Raw genomic sequence first — 26,717 nt, forward strand, 5'->3', positions numbered from 1 at the left:
CTCTCAGAGTGAGCGGGATGTCTCATGTTCCTGTTCTTATCTGTCAATCAAGGATCCAGATTGTACCAAATTGACCAGGCCAGTCAGGGAACTCATGTTTGATGAGGTCCACCTGGCTGACCTCGTTACAATCACTGCATTGTCTTCCCCTCTGAGTCTAAAGACACAGGCCGGATCTTTCTTTTGTAGTTCCCCCTAGGGTGTTTTAGCACCGTGTTAGGTTCCTCCAATTCTGTCTGTGATCCAGGCATGTAACATACAGTTGTTCGCCTCTTGTGCCTGGAATGTCTCAGAAGAAACTCATTCTCTTCTTTAGGTGGCAAAGGCATCCAAGCAATGACATTCACCGTGTCCATCTCAGATTCCAAGATATCTACAGTGCTTGATGGAGAGGGAGAACCCACAGGTTCCAGGGCAGTTGGAAAAGCTTTCAAGGAGGCGGGCCCGTTATGTTCCTGCACTGTTGGGGAGTTAGCAGCTTTCATACGGGCTGTGTGCTTGATCAAGACCGTCACAACTACCCGAACTGGACCTGACCTCACATTGACTGTGCCTCTTACCCATGCTGGTTTGTGGTTCTCACACCACTCTTTGTCCCTGAAGTAGACTGTCTCTCTCTCTCCTTCCAGAGTCTTGTGATCCACATTGATGCTGTGTCACCACCACCACCACTGCCCCACCTTCTCTCCACCCCACCCCCTGCCAGCTCCAGGAAGATCAAATTTGACCTGATACAGTCTTCTACCCATTAGCAACTCTGCTGGAGCTATCTCTGTGGTTGCATCAGGGGTGGCCCGAAAATCAGATAGGAACTGGGGCAGTTTGCTATCTGTTGAAGCTGTAGGCTGTTTCTTTAAACTTGCCTTCAAAGTTTGGATTGCTCTTTCTGCCAGACCATTGGATAATGGATAGTATGGAGCTGTACTTATATGTCAAATACCATTCAATTTTAGAAAATAGGCAAATTTTCTGCCAGTAAACAATGGCCCATTATTTGTGACTGACACTTCCAAGAGACTGTGTATTGCAACGGAGCTGTATCAGGACATCATTCAAATAGCCACACCACCCTGCAGCAACCTGGAATTGTGCAAAGCAGAACAGGAGCACTTATATAGGGGTAATGGGAACTGCAGATGCTAGAGATTTTAAAAAGAATGGATACCCAAAAAGCACAATCTGCCAATACCTCTGCGACAGACCACAGCAAGAAGACACAACACGGCCAGACACACTAGTCACCCTACTGTACATCAGGGGCGTAGAGATGACCTCAAGACTACTCTGACCACAAACCAACAATCACCCAGCAACACCCCGTACCCAGCATCAATAAAATTAATGTACTATACAAAATATACAAAATAGCGCGCAAGGACTGTGAGGAGGTTCACACAACCAGCCCAGCTCTTCCCCCCCACCCACTGCATCCCAAAACCAGTCCAACCTGTCTCTGCCTCCCTAACCGGTTCTTCCTCTCACCCATCCCTTCCTCCCACCCCAAGCCGCACCCCCATCTACCTACCAACCTCATCCCACCTCCTTGACCTGTCCGTCTTCCCTGGACTGACCTATCCCCTCCCTACCTCCCCACCTATACTCTCTCCACCTATCTTCTTTACTCTCCATCTTCGGTCCGCCTCCCCCTCTCTCCCTATTTATTCCAGTTCCCTCTCCCCATCCCCCTCTCTGATGAAGGGTCTAGGCCCGAAACGTCAGCTTTTGTGCTCCTGAGATGCTGCTTGGCCTGCTGTGTTCATCCAGCCTCACATTTTATTAGCATATAAATAACAAGTGGGAGAGAACACCAACGCTTCACTGGAGGTGCACTGACGATGTTACTTAGCCGGGTGACAAACCATCTACAACCAAACACACCGGCTCAGCGAGCAAGCCTGTAACCTCATCCACAACCGAAGCTACAAATCTTCTCAAAAACTTTACATATTTATTTTGTTTGGTTCTGATTTGGATGTTGCTAAGCAATTTCACTGTTCCAAACAAGATGTAGGTGGACTTTCCAGGGTGTGCAGTTTTGTGGATACAGGCCTAAGAGTTCTGTTACTCAATTTCGATCCAGTAGGACTCTTTTGCTATCTTGAGTTTGCATACAGGCAGCAACTACACTGACTTGCTGCCTGGATCCTGAAGAAATTTTTGACCATTTGGCTGAGCCTTAGTTTTGCTTTGGGCTGATCTTGAGTCCCTCTGTTCAGGATATGTCCTGAGTGAGACTATGCAATTGTTTTCACTCAAGTTGTGCTTTTCAAACTCAAGTTGAACTGGCAAGGGTTGAAATTGTGATCAGAGGTAATGGGAATTGCAGATGCTGGAAAATCCGAGATAACAAAGTGTGGGGCTAGATGAACACAGCAGGCCAAGCAGCATCTTAGGAGCACAAAAGCTGATATTTCAGGCCTGGACCCTTCATCAGAAAGGGGGGATGGGGAGAGGGTTCTGAAATAAATAGGAAGAGACGGGGAGGCGGGTCGAAGATGGATAGAGAAGATAGGTGGAGAGGAGAGTACAGGTGGGGAGATAGGGAGGAGATAGGTCAGTCCGTGGAGGACGGACAAGTCAAGGGGGCGGGATGAGGTTAGTAGTTAGGAAATGGAGGAGCGGCTTGAGCTGGGGGGAGGGGATAGGTGAGAGGAAGAACAGGTTAGGGAGGCGGGGACGAGCTAGGCTGGTTTTGGAAGGCAGTGGGGGAAGGAGCGATTTTGAAGCTGGTGAAATCCACATTGATACCATTGGGCTGCAGGCTGTACCCGTTCTGGCTTCCTCTACATTGGGGAAACCAAACAGAGGCTTGGGGACCGCTTTGCAGAACACCTACGCTCTGTTCGCAATAAAGTGCTACACTTGCCCTCACACCACCTCCTTCACCCCCATCCCAGGCCTCAAGATGACTTTCCACATCAAGCATATGTTCACCTGCACATCTGCCAATGTGGTACACTGCTCTACATTGGGGAAACCAAACGGAGGCTTGGGGACCGCTTTGCAGAACACTTACGCTCGGTTTGCAATAAACAGCTGCACTTCCCAGTCACAAACCATTTCAACGCCCTCTCCCACTCCTTTGATGACATGCCCATCCTCGGCCTCCTACAGTGCCACAGTGATGCCACCGGAAGGTTGCAGGAACATCAACTCATATTCCACTCGGGAATCCTGCAGCCCAATGGTATCAATGTGGACTTCACCAGCTTCAAAATCTCCCCTTCCCCCACTGCATTCCAAAACGAGCCCAGCTTGTCCCTGCCTCCTTAACTTGTTCTTCCTCTCACCTATCCCTTCCTCCTACCTTAAGCCGCACCTGCATTTCCTACCTATTAACCTCATCCCGCCCCCTTGACTTGTCCGTCCTCCCCGGACTGACCTATCCCCTCCCTATCTCTCCATCTGTACTCTCCTCACCACCTATCTTCTCTGTCCATCTTCGATTCGCCTCCACCTCTCTCCTTGTTTATTTCAGAATCCTCTCCTCATCCCCCTTTTCTGATGAAGGCTCCAGGCTCGAAACGTCAGCTTTTGTGCTCCTAAGATGCTGCTTGGCCTGCTGTGTTCATCCAGCTCCACACTTTGTTATCTTGAACTGGCAAGGGCATCCATTTCCATCGAATACCCTTAACTCATATGATCCACTTGCTGATAAAAGCAGTTAAAGTGCCTGTTTGAAGCCCATTGGGCTTCAGGTAGTGGGTGTTTTTGCACATTTACATCATAAATCCTGAATACCAGACAGTCCCTCAGCATCTTGTTAAGGGTTAAAGCAAAGTCAAATGCCTTTGCCAGTCATCATAACCTAGTCACAATCTTGATACGCCTTCCCCTGGTTCTCGAGTTCCAAGTAAAACTGGTAACATCTCAGAATTAGAGGAGGCTTGGGGGCATAATATTCCTTCACTGAATTCATTAACTTTTTAAATGTTTTAGCATCTGATATGTCAGGGATAGTTAGGCACCGAATAACTGAAAAGGTTGTGGATCCACAAGCTGTCAGGAGAATTACTCATTGCTTTTCATCTGCCCCAATTTGTCTGGAAAAAATAACGCATTGCTTCCACATACTGGACCAAGTTTCAAAGGTAGGATTAAATAAGTCAAGCTTTCCAAATAGTGGCATGTTGTCAGAAATGCACAGACACAACTTCAGAAGTATGCTTTTCTCTCGTCGACCACGAAATAACTGAAGTTGACATTTGCTGCGTTCACTGCCCTTGCTTGTTTTCTTGAGTGTAAGTGGCTATGGCTGCTTTTGTCTGCCATTAGAGGTCTCTGGGAACAGCATTTGTGAATCCAAAACAGTTTCATTCCTTGAATGTACACTGGTGTGTGACCACAGGAGAAGATCCCTAGGAGGGTGCACAAAATTGACTGTGGCAGTTAGTGAAGTGACTTGCCAAGAACTTCTCAAGGGCAGTTAAGATAGGCAATAAACAATGTCCCATCCAGTGAACTGTATGTTCCCCTGAATAAATATTTTAGAAGTTGATAGTTGTTTCCAGGGAGCCAACACGATTCATATCTTTTGCACAACTCATGGCTCCCAGAACTTACAGCTGAGGTTGATGGATGGATCTTGAGTGATGAGTGTTGTACCTGAAAATGTGACTAATAACTCCTGTGAGACACCAGCACGACAATCAAGCTCTCACCTCTTTGATGGTGCTGTTAATAAGTAACAAGTTCAGTAAATTAATGAGAGAGCATCTTAGATTACGGGATTAAGATGATGAATTGTTTGGGTAAAGCTAAAAAATGGAAATGGTAGAAACCTTGGTGAGAATTGTTTCTGGGCTTCAAACTAGCCACACCAGTGTGGCCAGGGTATAAATCAAGAAATTGGACTGGAGTGTAACATGGGTAATGTAGTAAGTGTGTGACTCCTATTTACGTATTGAATTAGTAAATCTGATTGGTACAAATGTTGTGGAGAATGAATTCTTTGATTGTGTGTGACTGGATTTCTGAAGGCGTGTGTTGAGGAACCACAGAGGGAGCAAGTTACTTTAGATTTAGTATTACCTATTAGGAAAGAACTGATTAACAATCTTGCTGTAAAGGGTCCATTACAAATTAGAGACCATAATATTATAAAATATTATGTTAAGTTTAGAAGTAATGCAGTTCAGTCTGAAATTTGGGCCCCACATCTGAACAAAGGAAATTGTGAAAATATGACAAGCAAGTGGCTATGATAGAATGAGAAAATACCTTAATGAATTTGAGAGTAGACAGGCAAATACTAGTATTTAAAGCAACATTACATATTCTACAACAAAATATCCATTTCTCATAGATGTAAACACACAACAGGAAAGGTAAATTGACTGTAGCTAACAAAAGAAGGTAAACCAAGAGATGACTTTTGTTAAGTCTGAGGATTGCGACCAATTTAGAATCAATCAAAGGATGACCAAGAATGTGATAAAGAAAGGGAAAGCAAAATATGAATACAGCGTATTGGGTAGTACAAAGTTAGATAATAAAAGCTTCTTCAGGTAAGTGAAAAGGAAAAGATTATAAAGGACAAATATGAGTCAATTACTGACAAGCAGGAGAAGAAAGAAACAGTGGAGAAACTAGTCATTTACTTTATGAATGTCTACATGGAGGAAGGTAGCGAAAATCTACTGCAGATATAAGGGAACTGGTGGATTTGTGAAAACGAGAAACTAAAAGGAGTTGTATTAATAAGAAGGTAGTGTTCAAAAAACTAATTAGATAAACCACAGGACTAGGTGAACTACATCCCAGAGTATTAAAGGAGTGGCAGTAGGGATAGTGGCTATATTGGTATTTATAGTTTTAAATTCTGTATATTCTGGAAAGGTTCCTGTATACTGGGAAGGAGCAAATGTAGCCACACTGTTTAAGAAGTGAGGGACAGAAGATACAAAGAACTACCAATCTGTTAGTTTGATATCAAAAATAGTAGGTAAATGGACAAGCATATGGACGTACATGGAATAGTGTAGGTTAGATGGGCTTCAGATTGGCATGACAGGTCGGCACAACATCGAGGGCCGAAGGGCCTGTACTGTGCTGTAGTGTTCTGTGTTCTGTGTTCTATAAATGTTAGAATCAATTATAAAGGATTGGATAACTATATAGAACATAGAACATTACAGCGCAGTATGGGCCCTTCAGCCCTCGATGTTACACCGATCTGTGAAACCAACCTGAAGCCCATCTAACCCACACTATTCCATGTACGTCCATATGTTTATCCAATGACCATTTAAATGCCCTTAAAATTGGCGAGTCTACTACTGTTGCAGGCAGGGCATTCCACGCCCCTTACTACTCCCTGGGTAAAGAACCTACCTCTGACATCTGTCCTATATCTATTAAAGCTATGTCCCCTCATGCTAGACATTATATGAGGAAAAAGGCTCTCACTGTGCAACCTATGTAATCCTCTGTTCGTCTTGTATGTCTCTATTAAGTCACCTCTTAACCTTCTCTCTAATGAAAACAGCCTCAAGACCCTCAGCCTTTCCTCATAAGACCTTCCCTCCATACCGTGCAACATCCTGGTAAATCTCCTCTGCACCCTTTCCGATGCTTCTGCATCCTTCTTATAATGCGGTGACCAGAACTGTACACAATACTCCAAGTGTTTTGTACAGCTGCAACATGATCTCATGGCTCCGAAACTCAATCCCTCTGCCAATAAAACCTAACACACCGTATGCCTTCCCAACAACCCTATCAATCTGGGTGGCAACTTTCAGAGATCTATGCACATGGACACCGAGATCTCTCTGCTCATCCACACAACCAAGCATCTTACCATTAGCCCAGTAATCTGTATTCCTGTTACTCCTTCCAAAGTGAATCACCCCACACTTTTCCTCATTAAACTCCATTTGCCACCTCTCAGCCCAGCTCTGCAGCTTATCTATGTCCCTCTGTAACCTGCAACATCCATCCACACTATCCACAACTTCACCGACTTTAGTGTCATCCGCAAATTTACTAACCCATCCTTCTACACCCTCATCCAGGTCATTTATAAAAATGACAACCAGCAGCGGCCCCGAAATAGATTCTTGTGGTACACCACTAGTAACTGAACTCCAGGATGAACATTTCCCATCAACCACCGCCCTCTGTCGTCTTACAGCTGGCCAATTTCTGATCCAAACTGCTAAATCACCCTCAATCCCATGCCTCCGTATTTTCTGCAATAGCCCACCATGGAGAACTTATCAAACACTTTACTGAAATCCATATACGCCACATCAACCGCTTTACCCTCATCTACCTGTTTGGTCACCTTCTCAAAGAACTCAATAAGGTTTGTGAGGCATGACCTACTCTTCACAAAACCATGTTAACTATCCCTAATCAAATTATTCCTTTCTAGATGATTATAAATCCTATCTCTTATAATCCTTTCCAACACTTTACCCACAACCGAAGTAAGGCTTACTGGTCTGTAATTACCAGGGTTGTCTCTACTCCCCTTCTTGAACAAGGGGACAACATTTGCTATCCTCCAGTCTTCTGGCACTATTCCTGTAGACAATGACAACATAAAGATCAAAGCCAAAATCTCTGCAATCTCATTCCTAGCTTCCCAGCTTTGAAAATAATCATATAATTGGGCAAAGCCAATATCGATTTATGAGAAAGAAATCATATTTGATAAACCTTTTAGAGAATTTTGAGAATGTTAGTTGTATCACAGGAGAACCATTTGATATGGTGCATTTGTATTTTCTGAAGGTTTCGTGCCAATGCCTGGGCTATACCTGTTCAGAATCTATATATTACATGTGAGGACCAAAGTAATATTTCCACATTTAATGTTAATAAAACTGAGATGGAAATAAGTTTTGAGGACACTAGACAGAGGCTTTGAAACAAAGGTGCTTCTAATGAAATATTTATTGGAGGACTTAAGCCTTGGAAGACTGTAAAGAAATTGATTTATTTCAGGTTTTATGGAGACATTAGCTACAATTTCTTTAAAGAAAATTAATGAAAGGTTACTGTAAACTTTGAAATTTTTTTTTAACCAGGATTTCTAAGAAATCATGTGACTCGTGATAACTGGCTGCCTTGTTGTTGATCCCTGCTGTGGTTATTTGAACAGTGACTGGATGAAGAATGTTTTGGTATCAGGAATTTGTTGGGGGGGAAAGGACTGCATAATTACCTTTTGTATTTTCTGAAGTCTTGTTGAGCTCAGAATGAAAGATGTTAATTCCTCTGGAGGAGAGACTGAAAGAACATCTCAGTATTGTTTTTCCTGACCAATCTGTCTGTTCAAATGTGATTGGTGACTTCACCACGTGTGCCTGAATATCAGAATGACAGACTGCGGAGCATTTTATGTCTAAACCTTTTTTGACTTCAAGAATAACCGCAAAGGCCAGAAGGATTTATTTTAAAGTGAATGTCTGTAGAGAGAAATCCATTTCTTTTGTTCCTTAAGTGTTTGTGTGTCATTATTTGGAGAGACTGATATCTATCCTTCAATATTTCTGATATTTATCCTTCAATATTTTTGATTGTGTATGTTAACCGGTTATTGCATCATCATAGAATAAGTTTTGTTCTGATAATAAACCAATATTTATATTTATTAAATAAACCTGATTGATAGATCTTTTATTTAAAACCTGGTATAGATAAGGAATTTAATGGTCATCTCAGCATTTAGGAAATACATTTTTGTTTTAATTGTAACCTTTGGAGTTGTGGCACTAGAGCAGTAGTGCACTCCTCAAGCCTCAGTTATAATAGCTTCAGGGGGATTTGGACAGGCTAAGTGAATTGTCAAAAACATGGCACATGAAATATGTGTATAAATGTGAAGTTATCCACTTAGTTAAAAAACAGAAAGGCAGGGTATTTCTTAAATAGTTGGAAGTGTTGATATCTATTATGACTTTAGCTTTTCTTTCTTAGTTTGAACTTGGTATATGTCCAGCAGCACAACATCAAGCAGATTCATGCCTGTTATATAGATTCTGCCAACATGATTTAGTCAGTCATACCTGAGATTATCACGGCATAATGGTATTGCCTGTTTAAAACTACCTCTTGCCTAGAGTACCACATGATTCTGGGGAGTGAAGCAATATGTGGCCATAAAGCTGCACTAACTTTGTCCAATTCTCCCTCTCAGGCCTGAGGTATAAAACCACATTTCTCAATCACTATTTCTACAGTCCTTGCAGAGAACATCGAACTTTAACTTTGTAATGTCAGCTCAGGCACTTGCTGCTAATAAAAGTTCAATAATTGATTTGAAGGATTATTTGACCCTTAATGGTCAAGTTGATTTCCTGTCATTGAGAGTGCAATGCAAACAGTTGTAGAATCAATGAGATCTTCAAGTTAGACCAGAACATATGGGAGTCAGTTAAACTGAGGTCTTTCAATGAATGTAATTGTTCAGTTTTCATAGTTCAAGAGGAAGTTAAACATAGTGTTTTCTGGAACTTTCTTAGGCTCCCAGAAGATACTTTTTACAGGTAGCAGCTTTGGTTTACTAGGATCAGCAGAGTGTCATTGTTAAGGGCAGGGGCAGCCCTTGTCAGAGGGAATTGGGGGAGCCCCCAGCCTACATTTGAATTCAATCAGGACCCTCTGCTGCCAAGCCTCAAGGAACCTCAGGATTTATAGCCCAGCCTGTTTATTTGGCATAAAGGCAGCCTGTAACTGACCACTTATAAGCCTCCATCAGGCAACTGATAGGCAAGTCATCATTGACTTCCCTGTCCCTTACTGAATTACAGGGAGTTGGAAAATGAGGGTGAACTGCTCCCCTTCCCTCAACCTGCCTTCCCTCCAGATTCTGTGTCATGCCTCCTAGCCCCATTCAGATCTCTCAGCCACTCTAATCAGATGAATTATATTATAGCTAAGTTATGAAAAGAAGCGACATTGTACTGTAATCTTTTAAAACAGGAGTAACATCCTGTGACATTGGATGAGCAATCTAGGTTAGTGTTTAGGTGAAGTAAACTTAAAGAATAGGCAATGTAATTCACGTTATTTTAGAAAGCTTTAATGGTAGTTAGGGAATTCAACAAAAAGAGCATTGGGATAGTGGTTAGTTGGAGCTTTGAATTAAGATTGCAGTATAAATTGATTAGCTCAGATGTTCAAAACCAAGGTAATACAATGCCACTGTAGACTGTATGATCTTTTAACAAGTTTAAAGAGGGTTATTTTTCTGTTATAAGTTTAAGTTTGGGAATTTCAAATATATAATAGGGAAGATATGACACAAAAGTGGGGAAGTATGTTTGTGTTCCATAATTTTTAACATATTACATGCATTTTCTTTGGAAGTCTAAAAAGACCGTGATAAATGGTGTTCTCATTTTCGTGTAAGCAAAACAAACTGGTTAATTTAGATCATTCCTTCTCCAGGAGAAGGAATTAATCAAGAAAAATTAGGAAAATCTGACAACTGTTTAAATATTTTCACCAAAATTGGTGCCCATTTTAATTTAGCAAATTTTTTGACTCTCTCATTTGGGCAAGTGTAAACAGCAGGGGAAAGATCTCGAACGGAATCTTGTTTGAGGTGGCAAGAGGCTTCTTGGGCAGTAGAAAAGCCAGAAAGAGGCCCACACCTATCTCTTCCGGACAAGACCCATCAAAACTAATGCCAATCAGGCATTAGCGGGGCCAGCAAGCAGGCCTTTACTTGGAATTAAGACTCGGGAAGGTGGGTGGTGGGTGGCATGTCCCACTCAGCAAGAGGTGCTAGTCAATCAGACTCCAGGAGTTTCACACTTCACAGCATCGTAGAAATTCTGGAGCTGCTGCTAGAAAGATGCACAGGATTACAGAGGATCAAGGAACAAGATAAATGATATGTTTGGTGGAGACAGGGGTCACAAAGAGACAGGTGTCAGAAGCAAGAATATTAGGAATGACTGTCAGCTTCTTTTTTATTTCAAAAATATACTTTATTCATTAAAACATTTTTACATACATACACTAGAGCACTTACATTCTGCACAGTCGTTACAAATGGAGAACAAACAAACCCAAGGCATTTTTTTTTATTCATACAAGACTATATTTACATTGATTTGAGGCACCAGGAGGATCCAATAACTGAATGGCCTTGCATTGTTCTTTGGCAGAAAGAGCTCAGATGATGATCTTTCTCCACAGTGCCTCACATCAGTTCACCCACTTGACTGGGAATTAAACATACTCAAGGCATCCTACCTGCCACTCCCACATCATCCAATAAATTTGCCAACGGCCCTGTTAGAGATGTGTTAATTGTAGAGTGTGTGGTTGAGGCCTGGGAAGGTTGTACCACAGTCGGCATCGCTGTGAAGCAGTTTAAGAAGAGTGTCAAATGTGACATGGTATGAGAGGAAACGGCCAATTAGGTGAGAACAGTGGGGTAACTATTTAGATTATTTTTTCCACTTATACTTTGTGAGGTTTTTATTTTGGGTTGATAGTTTGTAAAGGCAAGAGTGCAGAGATCTGGGGAAGAAAGGTCCTAGAGTCATGAACTTGATTTGATTTTTAGGACAGTCTATTGGTTTAACTCAAATGGGTAAGACATGAGAGATAAGCTCAAGGCCATGGTATAATCCTTCTCTTCTATGTTGGAAGACAGGCACTGTTCCAGTGCCGAGGACCAGAATATGTACAGGAGTGTCTCCAGTTGCAACTGTAGGAAGCCAGAGTTTCAGAACTGGAGGACCCTGTGGAACACCACTGGTCTCCAGTCCGAAAAACAATTCTCCACCTTCACTCTCTGTCTCCTGCTGTTAAGCCAATTTTGTATCTAGGTGGCGAACTCATCTTGAATCCTATGTTATCTCCCTTTATAAATTAGTCTATCATGCCGAACCTCTATGGGTTGACCTTGCAAACACCACGGTACAGAAAACAATTGTGGGGGTTGTGTACAGACTTCCAAACTGTAGGGGTACTGTTGGGGAAAGCAATAACAGAAAATTGGACACTCAAGAAATAAGGGTACAGCTGTAATTATGGATGTCTTTAATCTGCATGTTTAATGCGCAAATCAATTCAGTACCAATGTCAAAGAATTCCTGGAGAGTATTCTGAATCAATATGTTGAAGAACCAACTAGAAAACAGGCCATCCTGGGGTGAATATTGTGTAATGACAAAGGAATTATTGGCATTTTGGTCTTCAAGACCTCTGAGAGAAAAATAATAGAACTCTTCACTATGATGGATGGTGATGTACTTGATTCTGAGACTAGAGTCCTGAATCTAAATAAAGGAAATTTCAATGGTACGAGGTGTGAACCGGCTATGATAATTTTAGAACATTACTCAAAGGGATGGCTATGGATAAGTAATGGAAAACATTTAAAGTATGCATGGAGGAACTGCAACAATTGTTCATTTCTGTCTAGCCCAAAAATGAAACAGGAAAAGTGGCTTGACTGTTGTTAATGAGGGAAATTAGGGATGGTATCAGATTCAAGGAAGAGGCATAGAAATTGGCTATAAAGAAGAGCAAACCTGATGTTTGGGAATGGTTTAAGTTTCAGCAAAGGAGGACAAGGAATTAACAGGGGAAAATAGATTATGAAAGTAATATATAGAAAACATACATACACATTGTAAAAATTTTTATAGGTATGTGAAGAGAGAAAGATTATTGATGACAAATGTAGCACCCAACACAAATAACATCACAAAACTATTGCAGAACACAGTGTCTTCTAAGAGGGAAGAACTGAAGGAAGTCAGTATTAACAGGGAAATGATAATGGATAAATTGGTAGATGAAATGGCCAATAAATCCCCAGGGCCCAATAACCCACATCTCAGAGTACTTAAGGAAATGGTCCTGCATTGGTGGTCATTTTTCAAGGTTCTAGAGCCTCTGGAATAATTTGTATGAATTGGAGGGTATCTAATATAACCCTTCAATTAACAAAAAAAGAGAGATTTCATTGGTAGGGAAGACACATTTTGGATTTCTTGCTGAGAGGAGTTGAGAAACCTTATTTGAATTCTATATGAGATTATAACTTCAGAGTTCATGAATGGGTTGAAACTTGGTTGATTTTTTTGTAAGCCCTGGATGGCAACAGGAATAGACTAGGAGACATCCCAAATAATGAAGAAGGGTCCTGACTCGAAATGTCAACTTTTCTGCTCTGATGCTACCCGGCCTGCTGTGTTCCTCCATCTCCACACTTTGTCATCCCAATATATGTGCTGGGCTTCTCTCAAAACAATATTGGGAGTCTTGCCGAACTGGTGAATTATTTTGGGAATGCTATTTTGAGTTCGGCAACCAATTTACTCTTTGATTAATCAAAGGTGATAGCCTAGATACGTAACTTGGAAATGTAACATTGATATTTAACTTTCATACAGCAAATAATATTTATTTTTCTTCCTTGATCTGATTTAGTGGAATATACTTTGAATATATATGCAATGGTAAGGGAGAAAGGATACCATTGTACCCATATAAAGTTGGCAGTTAGAAACATGAAGCAATGTTTGAATAGAGGAATTAATAGAAGAGCCAGGCATTAACTAGTTGCAACTTTATGGTAGGATCAAAGTAGCAGAAATTTGAAACTGTCTGGTTGTAATAAAGTTCACCATATGAGACCAGGGAATCTAAACATGTGCTCATTATATCTTGAGTGCAGAGAGTTTTGTTTTGTGTTTAGTATTCAGCCAAATTCTTTGCTTTAGTGACAGAGCAAGAAGTTAAAAATTTCAACAAAGGTAATAAGACCCAAGCACCAATTCAATTGATAAATTTAACTGTGCTGCAAAACCTGTAATCCTTGTTACGTATGACCATTATCATGGATATTGGAAATTTAATGAGTGAGAAAAAAAGGTAAGACAGCATTTTTCAGGAAGGAATTTTGAATGCTTGGATGATTATTCTTTACCTTTATTGGGGCATTCTTTGAGATTTAAGATTCATTTTTAAGCCCTTTACGGTTTTGCCCTGATAACTTGTCCTTTTGGTTCATATATCCTCTTCAGTACTGATGTATTCCTCTCTTACTTCAAAAGAGTTGACACTGTGACAGCAGAAATGTAATAATGGTCAAAGCATGTAGGATTTACAGGAGAGCCATAGATTAACTGTTTAAATCAGTACAGTGGAAGCGTGCACTTAGGACTAAAGATTGGGATGTAAGTAGGGAACCTGTGGAGCATCAGATATGATACATATGCTAGATAAGTGAAAATGAAGCCAAACTAATGAGAGAGCTTACTGTATGGTGCAAGGCTGACACAGTTTATATTGAAGTAATGAAAATGGAATATTAGGAAGAATCAACAGCAATGTGAGGACAGTGGCAAGATTGAAGCAGTTAGCATTGAGGTACGGGTCAACAGTGCTGAATAGTGCCAAATGTAAACGCAGGAAACTCAGTTTTGATGACAAAGTATGAGTTACATAAAATGTGTCAATTTAACATTACAGAAAAGCAGAATTGAAGTAGCATGATAGAATACGCATGATATGATAATGTAGTAGAAAATAAATGTGAAACACACACAAGAAACTGTCATGAATGTATAACTATAATATTATATATTACATAAAGAAAGTTAATTTGACTTTAAATAGCAGAACCGACACAGCACATAAAACAAAGTGGCTATCAGAAGTTATATGGACGATTCTTGCTGGTTCACTTCAGCTATCCAAACATCAGGGAGGCTGATATGTTGCCTAGTAATAAACACAAAGGCAACCATTGGAATTCAGATAGCCCTTTGGAGATTATGATGGATCTTTGCAGAAGTGAAAATTTTAAATCTTTGGAAATAAGCAAGAAGCTGGATCAAACTCCAACAGGGAATTCTAGCTTAATTGACTTTTCTTTGTGGGACAATAATAAACAATAGTTAACATAGTCACCATCCCAGATTTGATATGTACAAAGTTGTGAAACTCAGTTATAAACCAGAACCACCCACAAGATCTCTGAGAGACAGCATCTTGAGGCATGAGAGCAATTAGCTAAAGGCAAACATTTTGCAGAAATAAATCACAGTTCTGCTGAAAGATTCCAGGCAATGTGCAAGTGTCATTGCTGCAGAATTACTGAGGAACAAGGAACATTTTCTGTCTCACTCTCTTTCTGTCTTTGTCTCTTTTTCTCACTCACTTGTACTCTCAAAGCCTGCTCTACTTGCTGAGTTAAACAAAAGCAAAATGCTGCGATGCTGGAAATCTGAAAAAAACAGAGAATGCTGTTGAAATTCAGCAGGTCAATGGAGAGAGAAACAGAGACAGGCTTTGAGTCTGGTATGACTCTTCATCGGAATTTAATGAGTTTACCTGAATGAGCAAACTCTGATTATTCAACTGTAGAAGCTATTATACCTGCTAAATTCTGACTTCAGGTTTTAATCACTTCACCCTTGGAAAGAGAAATTTTCAAGAAAGCCAGTTCTGTAAACAAGCCAGGTCTGCAATGGTAATGGACTCATCTGACTTTCACCTTTATAAGGATCTATTATCTATATCTACCCCATTTGTGCATACTTCCATAATCATTGTATCTATATTTTTGTAATAACCAAATCATGTTTTTACTTAGTAATCTTTCGGTACTGTTGTACAACAAAGCAATGTTTTGCTTTCAAGTTTTATTTTCAAGTTGGAATTGTGAAAAAGGGGACTAGACAAGCCATGTAATTCATAGATACAACAGCAAAGTTGCTGGAAAAGCTCAGCAGATCTAGCAGCATCTGTGGAGGAGAAAACACAGTTAACGTTGCAGGTCTGATAACCCTTCCAAAGAACTGATGGTGGCAGGGAAAACTTCAGTTTATATTCAGAAAATAGGGAGGTGAGTGGGGTAGGGGGTAAATGATAGGATCGAGCTCGAAGAGAGAGAAAGACAGTTAGACAGACAAAAGGAGTTGCTAACGATCAGGCTGGGTTAATGGGGACTGTTAGTGACTAACATCAGGGGGTGTGTAATGGCAGGCTATCTGGTAACAAGGCCTGGTGTGTGGGGTGGGGAGCTGGGACATGGGAGAGTTTAGGCCCTAAAATTATTGAACTCAATATTGAATCCGAAGGGCTGTAGGGTCCCCAAGCGGAAAATGAGGTATTGTCCCTCTAGCTTGCGCTGGGCTTCATTGGAACACTGTAGCAAACCAGAGACAGAGATCTTGGTCAGGGAGCAAGGTGGTGCATTGAAGTGGCAGGCAGCAGGTAGTTCAGGGTCTTTTTTTGTGTGCAGAACGTGGATGTTCTGCAAAGTGGTCGCCAAGTCTAGGCTTCATTTCCCCAATGTAGAGGAGACCACATTGTGAGCAGCGAATGCAGTAGACTAGATTCTTGGAAGTGCAGGTGAAGTGTTGCTTCCCCTGGAAGGTATGTTTGGATCCTTGGATACTGGGGAGAGAGGAGGTAAATGCACAGGTGTTGCACCTTGCCCGTTTACAGGGGAAGATGCCGTAGAGTTGTGGGGAAGTGTTGGGCATGAAGGAAGTATGGACCAGGGTGTCCCAAAGGGAACGGTCCCCGCGGAAGGCGGACAAGGAAGGGGAGGAGAATATGTGTCTGGTGGTGGCATCTTGCTGGAGGTGGTGGAAATGGCGTCTGATGATCTTCTGGATGTGGATGCTGGTGGGATGGTAGGTGAGGATAAGGGGAACCCTATCGCTGTTGTGCGAGGGAAAAGAAGGGGTGAGGGCAGAAGTGCAGGAGATAGTTCAGACCCATCTTCCACAAGATCACTCCTCCTAATGCTTTCCTAATTGCCAATTGAAAGTACATAGAACGTAGAACATTACAGCACAGTACAGGCCCTTCGGCCCTCGATGTTGTGCCAACCTGTCATACCGATCTCAAGCCCATCTAACCTACACTATTCCATGTACGTCCATATGCTTGCCCAATGACGACCTACATGTACCTAAAGTTGGCGAATCTACTACCGTTGCAGGCAAAGCCTTCCATTCCCTTACTACTCTCTGAGTAAAGAAACTACCTCTGACATCTGTCCTATATCTTTCACCCCTCAATTTAAAGCTATGCCCCCTCGTGCTCACAGTCACCATCCTAGGAAAAAGGCTCTCCCTATCCACCCTATCTAACTCTCTAATTATTTTATATGTTTCAATTAAGTCACCTCTCAACCTTCTTCTCTCTAATGAAAACAGCCTCAAGTCCCTCAGCCTTTCCTCGTAAGACCTTCCCTCCATACCAGGCAACATCCTAGTAAATCTCCTCTGCACCCTTTTCAAAGCTTCCACATCCTTCTTATAATGCGGTGACCAAAACTGTACACAATGCTCCAAGTGCGGCCGCACCAGAGTTTTGTACAGCTTCACCATAACCTCTTGGTTCCAGAACTCGATCCCTCTATTAATAAAAGCTAAAACACTGTATGCCTTCTTAACAGCCCTGTCAACCTGGGTGGCAACTTTCAAGGATCTGTGTACATGGACACAGAGATCTCTCTGCTCATCTACACTGCTAAGAATCTTACCATTAGCCCTGTAACCTTAGAGAATCCTGAAGTAAGACTTCCAAGTGTGCTTCAGGTTTCCAAAGCCTTTCCCCATTTTGAAAATAGTCTATGCCTTTACTCTTCCTTCTAATCTGCATGACCTCACACTTTCCCATATTGCATCCCATCTGCCACTTCTTTGCCCACTCTCCTAGCTTGTCCAAGTCCCTCTGAATTTCCCCACTTCCTCAACAGTATCTGTCCCTCCACCTATCTTTGTGTCATCTACAAACTTAGCAACAATGCCCTCAGTTCCTTTATCCAGATGAACAACATGAATTGACATGGCCCCAACACGGACCCCTGTGCAACTCCACTCGTCACGCCTACCACCCTGAAAAAGATCCCCTTTAGCTTTACTGTCTGCCTTCTGTTGGTCAGCCAATCCTCTACCCATGCCACTAATTTGCCCCTAACACTATGGGCTCTTAGCAGCCTTCTGTGTGGCACCTTATCAAAGCACTTCTGGAAGTTCAAATAGATCACATCCACTGGCTCTCCTTTGTCAAACTTGTTTTTTTTACATCCTCAAAGAATTCTAACAGGTTTATCAGGCATGACCTCCTCTTGATGGAGCTGTCCTGACTCAGCCCTATTTTACCATGCACTTTCCACTAATTCGCAATCTCACTCTCAATAATGGACTGTAAAATTTTATCAATGACCAAGGTCAAGCTAACCAGTCTATAGTTTCCTATCTTCTGCCTCCCTCCCTTCTTAAACATGGGTGTTACATTAGCCATTTTTCGGTCATCTGGGATCCTCCCAGACTCCAATGATTCCTGAAAGATCACCACCAGTACTCCTACAATCTCCTCCACTATCTCCTTCAGAAATCTGAAGTGTAGCCCATCTGGTCCATGTTCATTTATCCATCTTCAGACCTTGGACCTTCCTTAGCACCTCACTACAGTGAGTTTATAGCTTTTTGTAGCTTTAAAGATGTAAAAGACTACTTGTAAGCATTGATGTAGAAAGACAATCAGCCAGTATTTTTCAACAGAAAAGCTAAATTTTGTGGATGATGGAAAACTAAAATAAAGACAAAATAATGGAACTATTCAGCATGTCAGATAGTACCTGTGAAGAGAGAAGAATTGTTTCAAATTGTTGAGCATATGACAACTTGGAAGAAGGATAAGAGATATAACCAATTTTAATTAAGTACTGAAATATTAAAAGGAATGAACAATCACGAGGGGAGAATCAGTAGTTGGGTGATAGAAACGATCAAATAATAAAAATAAATGGGAGCAAGAAAAACGAGATGATAATGGAAGAAAAAAAGAAACAAAAGTGGTGCCTATAGAATGGAACCAACATTCTTATGATCTTGTTTTAAAACATTTTTTTGATATAAGTACCTCATTATTCTATGTTCAGTAAGTGCTCTGAAGATAGATAGGACTATTGCAGCTAAGAGGGCATACTTTTTCCTTGGATGTGAATAAGTCCCTACAGTGTGGAAACAGGCCCTTTGACCCAACAAGTCCACACCACCCCTTGAAGCATCGCACCTAGACCCATCCACTATAACCCACACACTCCTGAACACTACAGGCAGTTTAGCATGGCTGAACCACCTACCCTGTACATCGTTGGATTGTGGGAGGAAACCAGAGCACCTGGAGGAAACCCATGCAGACACAGGGACAATGTGCAAACTCCACACAGTTGCCCGAGGCTAGAATCAAAATCAGGTCCCTGGCACTGTGAGGCTGCAACGCTAACCACTGAGACACTGTGCCACCCTGTTGGTGGTGATACAAATAGGAAAGAACAGACAAGTAGGAATTCTGCACATTGAGTTACTGGCTCATTCATCCAACTTTCCGATGTCAATTATGCCCAGGTAATCCTTAATTATTTCCCCCCTTTTAAATCAACCTATCCAGGGATGTTATGACAAACCTTTGCTGTTGGTAGGACTTGAACTTGGGCCTCCTTGGATCACAGGTGGGGACACTGCTACAGTGTCATAAGGACCCCAGGTAATTCTCAACACTGAAATGCATGAATTAAAGCACCAGTCGGTTAAATACCCAATGTTTACAGATTATCATCAAAAGAATATTTTGTTAAACAGGAATTTGTTAATTCTGGAAACAACATGCACTAATATCTTTTTACAATAAATTGATTTTTAAAAAATGACATGAGGTCAAGAGAGTAGAACAGGTCTTGGCCCGAAACATCAGCTTTTGTGCTCCTAAGATGCTGCTTGGCCTGCTTTGTTCATCCAGCTCCACGCTTTGTTATCTTAGAACAGAAAGTATGGTACTTTCATAGAGCTGGCACTCTAATGGTGGAATGAATAGACTCTTTCTGTACTGAAAGGTGTGATACATTTATAGCCTTTTTATTTGCAACGTCTTTTACAGGATGCCTGTAAACTGGCCTAAAATCTATTTCATGTATTTTAAAATAACATCAACAAAATTATTTTATCAAAATGATTACTCAATATTTATTGAGTAGCTTAAATCTTCAAATTGGATTTGCATTTTTAATTTTTATTTTCATTCCTTTCACAGGATAACAGTACTCCAGAAGAACATACACTCTATGTCTGGGATCACTTCATTTCTAGATCTTCTGCCAAGAATGTAGTATTTGTTGCCCACAGTTATGGTGGCCTGGTGTTTGTGGAGTTAGTAAGTATTTTGTTTCAGCCAAATCTGATGCTTGTTCTTTTCTTTATTTCAGACTTCAGATATCCCAAGTTTTAGGCATTTCTAACTCAATGAAGTAATGTAAACATAATCTTTTAATCACCAAAATATGTGATATTGCCAAATATATTTATGTGTTTTTATTTCCAGTATAATCCATAATGCCAAAATAAGTGAATAAGAGGTATATTATGATAGGTGTAGAACAGGTCCGGTAAATGAATGTGGTATTAATGTTCCTTACTATTAGTTTTCAGACTGTTTAGCATAAAAAACTTCCTTAATTAAAACAAAGATTATTTTGTTTAATAATCAGCACTATTGAGAGCAAAGTTGTCCAACCCTCTGTTCCTAAACAAAAAGTGGACATTTTGAAAATAGTTTATTTGGAGAAAACCTGTATTTGTCATTTCTTTAGGTAATGTATCCTTTAGAAAGATTCTGCTAAGGTTTTGACAGAGTTGTGGTTTTTCTTTTTCCTATTTATTTGGGTTGTCTGCCAAAATTCTGACCCCTACTGCCAGCAGTGCTTTTCTTATTGTCACAAGCAATTGGTCAATGAATTTCAGTGTAGATGAAGTTCTGTGTTTTGTTAAGGAGAATAAGCAGGCCATATACTTCTTTGATAATGAGTCCAAATGAGTAGAAACAAAAAGGAATCTAAGGTTTTAGCTACACAAATTCCAAAAAGTAGAAAAGCAGGTTGATAGTCTAGATCAAGCAGCGTAGTTTGATCTTAGTAGGATAATAGGTCAGCCCAACATCGTGGGCTGAAGGCACTTACTATGCTGTACTGTTCTCTGTAATATTGTCATTAAAATGTCACAAGAGTACCAAATTTTATTTCCATAAATTTTGTTTTATTTATTCATGGGGGGGTGGATGTCGCTGGCTAGACTAGCATTTATTGCCCATCCCTCATTGCCTATAGGGCAGTTAAGAGTGAACCACATTGCTATGAGTTTGGTGTCACATGTAGGCCAGACCTGGTAAGGATGACAGATTCCCTTCCCTAAAGGACATTAATGTAGAAATAAAAATAGAGAAGTTCTGTGACAGTTGCATAGAATCTTGATTGGGTCACACTGTGCACGTTCTGGTCTCAGCATTTTAAATTGATGTACAGACACTGGAGAAAGTGCCACAAAATTCATAAATATGATACCAGTACCTGAGGTTGACAAAAGCTGAAAGTGCTGGAAATGTTTTCTCTTGAAAATGACAAGATACAGTTGTTGAAACTTACGAAAGGAATTAACAAGATAGATGGAAAAAATGTTTACACTTGTACAGCAGTCCAAAATTGGAGGATCATAAGTAAAAGACAGTCACTAGTGAATTCTATAAGTAATTCAGGAGAAATTTCTTTGCTCAAAGAATTCAGAATATGCTGCTGGTAGGATGAATTATAATATTCATGTATTTAAAGGGAAGCTAGAGAAGCACACATGGACGAATATTCTAATTGAATTGAAAGAAGAAAATTGGTAGGAGGCTTGTGTGTAGCATAAACATCAGCAAAGACCATCTAGGCAGAATGATCTGTTATGAAATTGTAGACTTTATGTAAGTTGTTATATGCCTAATGGTAGCATTACGTATGTATGAACTTGACAGTGATACTCTGTGTTTTGTTAAGGAGAATAAGCAGGCCATATACTTACGTATGTATGAACTTGACAGTGATACTCTACAAACTATTCTACCATGAAAGAAATAGTAGGCCATGTCTGTGATGCACATTTTCAAGATGATTAGTGAATAGTAATCCAGATAGTAATCACACTGGCTTAATTTTTCTCTTATTTGAACAAGGAATGCTCAACTATTGCTTGAACTATTGCTATCAGTTAACTCACTCAGACAAACTGGGAATTTTTATATCTTTGTGGTTCAGCTACTTATGGAATAAATGTGCTGAAATGAGGAATATTGTTTTTGTTTTAATATTTTGTTTTATTAAAGATGAAATAAAAATATATTTCCAACCAAGTACAATAGTTCAGAGATTTTCCTTCAGTGATACTAAGAGAAGCTCTGAAAACTTGGTGGAACTTAACATTATAAACAAACTGTTAAATGATAAATATAAACTATAAATATCTTCTGCTTTTATTTCAGATTAAAATAAAGTTTCTTTTATATTAATACTAACTTTGGGGTCATTACTACATTGAATAGGCAATTTGCGTAGGCAAAGGAAAAGTTTCACATGTGCTACAAACACATGGAAGACAGGAATTAAAGGCAAAATTGATGGGATTTTTATTCAGTTCCTTTGTCAAAACAGAGCACTTAAAGGCCGGTTTGCAATGATTTGAAATTAAATATAAATGAATATGAATTCACAAATTTAAACATGTTTTATCAATTTATTTCAATATATGTTTAGTTAAAAATCAAATTTATGGTTTTTGGATTTACTCATAATTTTTTTTAAATCCTAGAAACTGAATTAAAAACATATTGCAGTTTTCAAATGCTAACATGAGATGATTGACCTTTATTCATTGAACTATTGGTGTTGCCTATAGATATGGTAAATTATGTTTGTCCTCAGATTAACAATTGCAAAGTCTTGCCACCTATAGACTGAAATGAAGGGCAGTGGATGACCAGTGTGACATTCTTTATTTGTATGTCTCTCATCACACTGGTGGATATTTTTTCCACTTTTGTTCTTCATTATAATGCATCCAGATGTCTCAGAGCTAGGCTTGACATCTGACCTCAGGGCTACAGGGTGAAGATGCCCCTTAGCCTGTGAATTTATCCCAGGCTGGGCTAAAGTTTTCCACAAGGCATTCTGGTCTTGGTTCAGGAAGTAACAAGTAAATGAGAAGTTATAAAGTCTTTTTTCAGGAAAGGAGGATAGTGAGAGGAATAAGTTCTCAAGACTTCTTGCAGTGCAGTGGCTGAATGCATGAATGGCATCACATAATGCATCCACAGGCACATCTAATATCTGTCACAAAGAAACTAGAACTTTAAAAAAGAGGTGACATTGATGTATCATTATGTCTTCAAATTAATGGGTGCTGCAATTAATCATTTTAGGAGACTGTGTCTCATTCCTTCAGTACACACTCTAACTCAGATTATTTTGTTAAATAACTACAAACTTTCAGGTACCTGTAAATGAAATTTTGCATTCTACTTTGTCACAAACCAATTAATTGATGAAAATCAACATGTTGAACTATTACAACAATATGTTTCATGTATAATTTAAACATATTAAATATTTAAACTATAAATAAATATTTACATTATACAAATTTGAAATACTTTATATTTTTAAACAGGTATTACTATAAATTTCTTAAAGGTTAGTAATGGTAACACATTTGGTGTAATGCCTAATTGTGTCATTACAGTTTTAGCTGAATTTTCAAGACCATTAGAAACATGTAACATTCTGTTTGTTGATGTCTGTTGACATTTAGTTTGTTGGGACGATGCCTTCACATCTATTTGACATGAAGTCTTTCTATTTATTTTGTAAAAGTTTGGAAAATTGCAGTGCAGAAAATATGTGGGACTTTATAAACATTTTAAATATAGCACAGTAAGTTATTAATGATTATTTTGTTTCAAAAGCTACTTCAGGCAGAAAAAAACCATTAAACATAAAGGGGCTAAATTTAATACATCGCAAAAGTGCACAAGGATTCTGATGAAGACTTGTACAGGCTAAATTTGATACAAATATGTTGCCAGCTTTGCACTGAAGGTTACATCCAGCACGAGCTGCACTGTTGAGACAATACACACTTCAACAGGAGTTTCAAACTCATAAGAGATTAGCACTAAGTTTAGCACCAGTTAATGCCAATGTTTACATTTTTCAGCCAGTCTGTGTCTCTAAAATCAAGGTGCATTGCAGATGGTGCAGATTCTACAAGTTGTTCGACAACTGATTCTAATGAAAGTCAGAAGACTGGCCCAACGTGGTAGAGAGTGGGCTTCAAGATTTTCAGTTGCTGTCTCCAAGAGTTTGATGGAGCAATTGAAAGGTCAGATAGGACTGACCAGACATGCTCAAAAGGCAATGGCAGCAGATAGTTGTGAAGGTTAGTTCCAGAAGTCTCACACTGAGATTCCTGAATCTTGCCTTTTTTGGCTAAGTGCAGTTATGTTGCATTTTTTGGAGGCATTCTAGCCAAGAGGACTGATTAGATTTCTTGTACCTTACCACTGTGTCTCATTAATTACCCACCAGTCCTTCTGGAGCCCCTCACATCCAATTTTATCTGGATCCTACCATGTATTATTCCCAGAACAACTCACTGTATATCTGCCAAAACATAGGCATCCCTGGCATCTGTGCCATCTTTAAAAAACTGCCATGGACCTGGAGGAACACTTACATTCTGAAGCTGCACTGCTCGCTCAAGGGCATTTTCTGAAGATGTCAAGGAAGGGAATCTGATTTTACCATTCTCCTACAGGGACCTGAAGGTCCTGGTGGAGATGGTAGTGCAAATGCCCTTCTCCACTGCATCAGGGTAAGTGTCATACTCTTCCATCTGCCACTTCACTCTACCTCTACTACCATACCCATCTCCCACCTGAAGTCCTGCTCTGCCGTTCAGTTGCCTACGACACATTCAGTCACACACTTTTAACCACCAGCAACTACACACACACTCTAACCTTCCTCAGAGGAGCCACTTCCTTGACCTCTCAAGGCAAGAGGATAATGACCTCTGCAAAGCTGCCTCCTGTACTCACCACCAGCTCAGGTACTGTCACCTCAGTGGAATGTAAGGCTTAGAAAATGTGGGAACACAATTTAGTGAACATATCATTGTAACAGCTGTGCAGCTGACTGAGGAAGAAATGCTGCAGGCTACTCAAACTTGGAGGGTTGCTGAGGAGCAGAAAACCTGCTCAGCCCCAGTCAGGAGAGGTCCCTGTTGCATTGGCAATCAGGTAGGAACAGGAGTAACAGACACACATTTGGAATGCAGTGGTCTTTATAACCTAGAAGCTGCAACAGTGCAGCCAGTCATGTGATCATCTTGCTGCTTCCATGGATAGGTTGGCAGCTGCCGTGGAGAGCCAGACCCAGCACGCTGGTGAGGTGAACCCACCTACACTCTGTTTCCCAAGCATTCATCTTAGGATTGAAAGCAGAGAATGACATTCACTACAGGTGATCATCACAAATAGGCAGGGCAAGGCATGAAAGCAACCAGCTGCATAAGGAACTTGGCCAAGGCAGGGCATGGATGGTGTGAGCATGCAGATAACTGAACAAACACTAAGAGAGCAAGTGAACAGCCCTGAGATACAGCCTGGTCCAGTCCATGAGTTGGTTGCCTGTCTGTGTGTGCAAAGTGTCCCTGCTGCTGCCTTTCAATACCAGTTGCCAATGCACTCTGTAATGCAAGTCGATGCTTCCTGTGCAGCCTGCAAGCAAATTGTGGAGGTGCCATGATGGTGGTGAGAGGTTGACAAATGCCAGATGCTGATGTCCATGGATGAGGGATGCAAGCAGCTGGTGCATGAGCATTGTGCCCTGAGATACTGTTTGCTCCTTTGCAATATGGGGATCCTTCAGAGCAAGTAGTGATCTTAGGTCAGATGCTCTGATTTCCATACCCATTGGTTTCTTAAGGCCAGAAATCAATCAAAGCCTAAGTTATACTCATCTGTGGAGCATCCATTAATCCTTGCTTGGGCAATTCTAATGATTGACAACATTCTGAATGAAATAATTCCTTCTCCAAGCTAAATTATTCTGAAATTGTGTCCAGTTGTCTTGATTTGTCAACTAGAGAAAGCAATCTCAGTTTCTAGATGGTGCAGAACCTTGCATGGCTCAGTGAGCTTATCTCTCATTCTTCTCAAGTCGAGAAGTATAGGCCCAATTTATTCAGCCTGTTATCATAGTACAATCTTATAATCTGCGGAACCAATTTGATGAACCATCACTATACCACCTCTAACAGAAGTACATCCTTCCCAAGGTACAGAGACAGAAATTGTGCATAGTATCTCAAAAAAGGCCTAAAAGGCTATAGAAAGTCTTGCTTATTCTTTTGCATCAATCCATTTACAAGGAAGGTCAAAGCACAATTTTCCTTCTTAATTGCTTGCTTTACCTGCATGGTAACATTTTCAATTTGTTCCTTGGGTGCACCCGAGACTTACAGAGCAACACCTATTCATACTTTTTAAAATAATATTCTCTTTTCGAATTGTCATACCAAAGTGAGCTAATTTGTTTTATTCTTTCAAGGGATACAGGTATTGCTCGCAAAGGCTGGGATTTGTTGTCCATTCCTAAATGCATTTGAATGGCTTGCTGAACCACTTCAGGGAGCAGTTTAGGGCCAAGAACATTGCTGTGGATCTGGAGTCATGTGTAGGTCAGACCAGATCAAGATAGCAAATTTTTTCTCCGAAGGTCATTAGTGAACCAAACAACCATTAATGAGAACATGGGCACCATTACTGAGGAAACATTCAAATCCAGATTTATTATTTAATTGAATTTGAATTCCATCTCTTGCCATGGCAAGATTTGAGCCCAT

General features: G+C 40.4%; 1 protein-coding gene across 8 annotated transcripts in view; it reads left to right on the forward strand.

Annotated features, from left to right (window-relative positions):
* fam172a (family with sequence similarity 172 member A) overlaps window positions 1–26,717 on the forward strand; it is a 534,183-nt gene that overhangs the window by 246,330 nt on the left and 261,136 nt on the right. For all 8 annotated transcript variants that reach the window (XM_048526906.2, XM_059644752.1, XM_048526905.1 and 5 more), the window contains one exon: window positions 20,038–20,157. In XM_048526906.2, the coding sequence (XP_048382863.1) occupies window positions 20,038–20,157 (120 nt within the window). The remainder of the gene's footprint in view (window positions 1–20,037; window positions 20,158–26,717) is intronic.

Source organism: Stegostoma tigrinum, chromosome 3 (assembly GCF_030684315.1).
Source record: "Stegostoma tigrinum isolate sSteTig4 chromosome 3, sSteTig4.hap1, whole genome shotgun sequence".
Taxonomy (NCBI): Eukaryota; Metazoa; Chordata; class Chondrichthyes; order Orectolobiformes; family Stegostomatidae; genus Stegostoma; species Stegostoma tigrinum.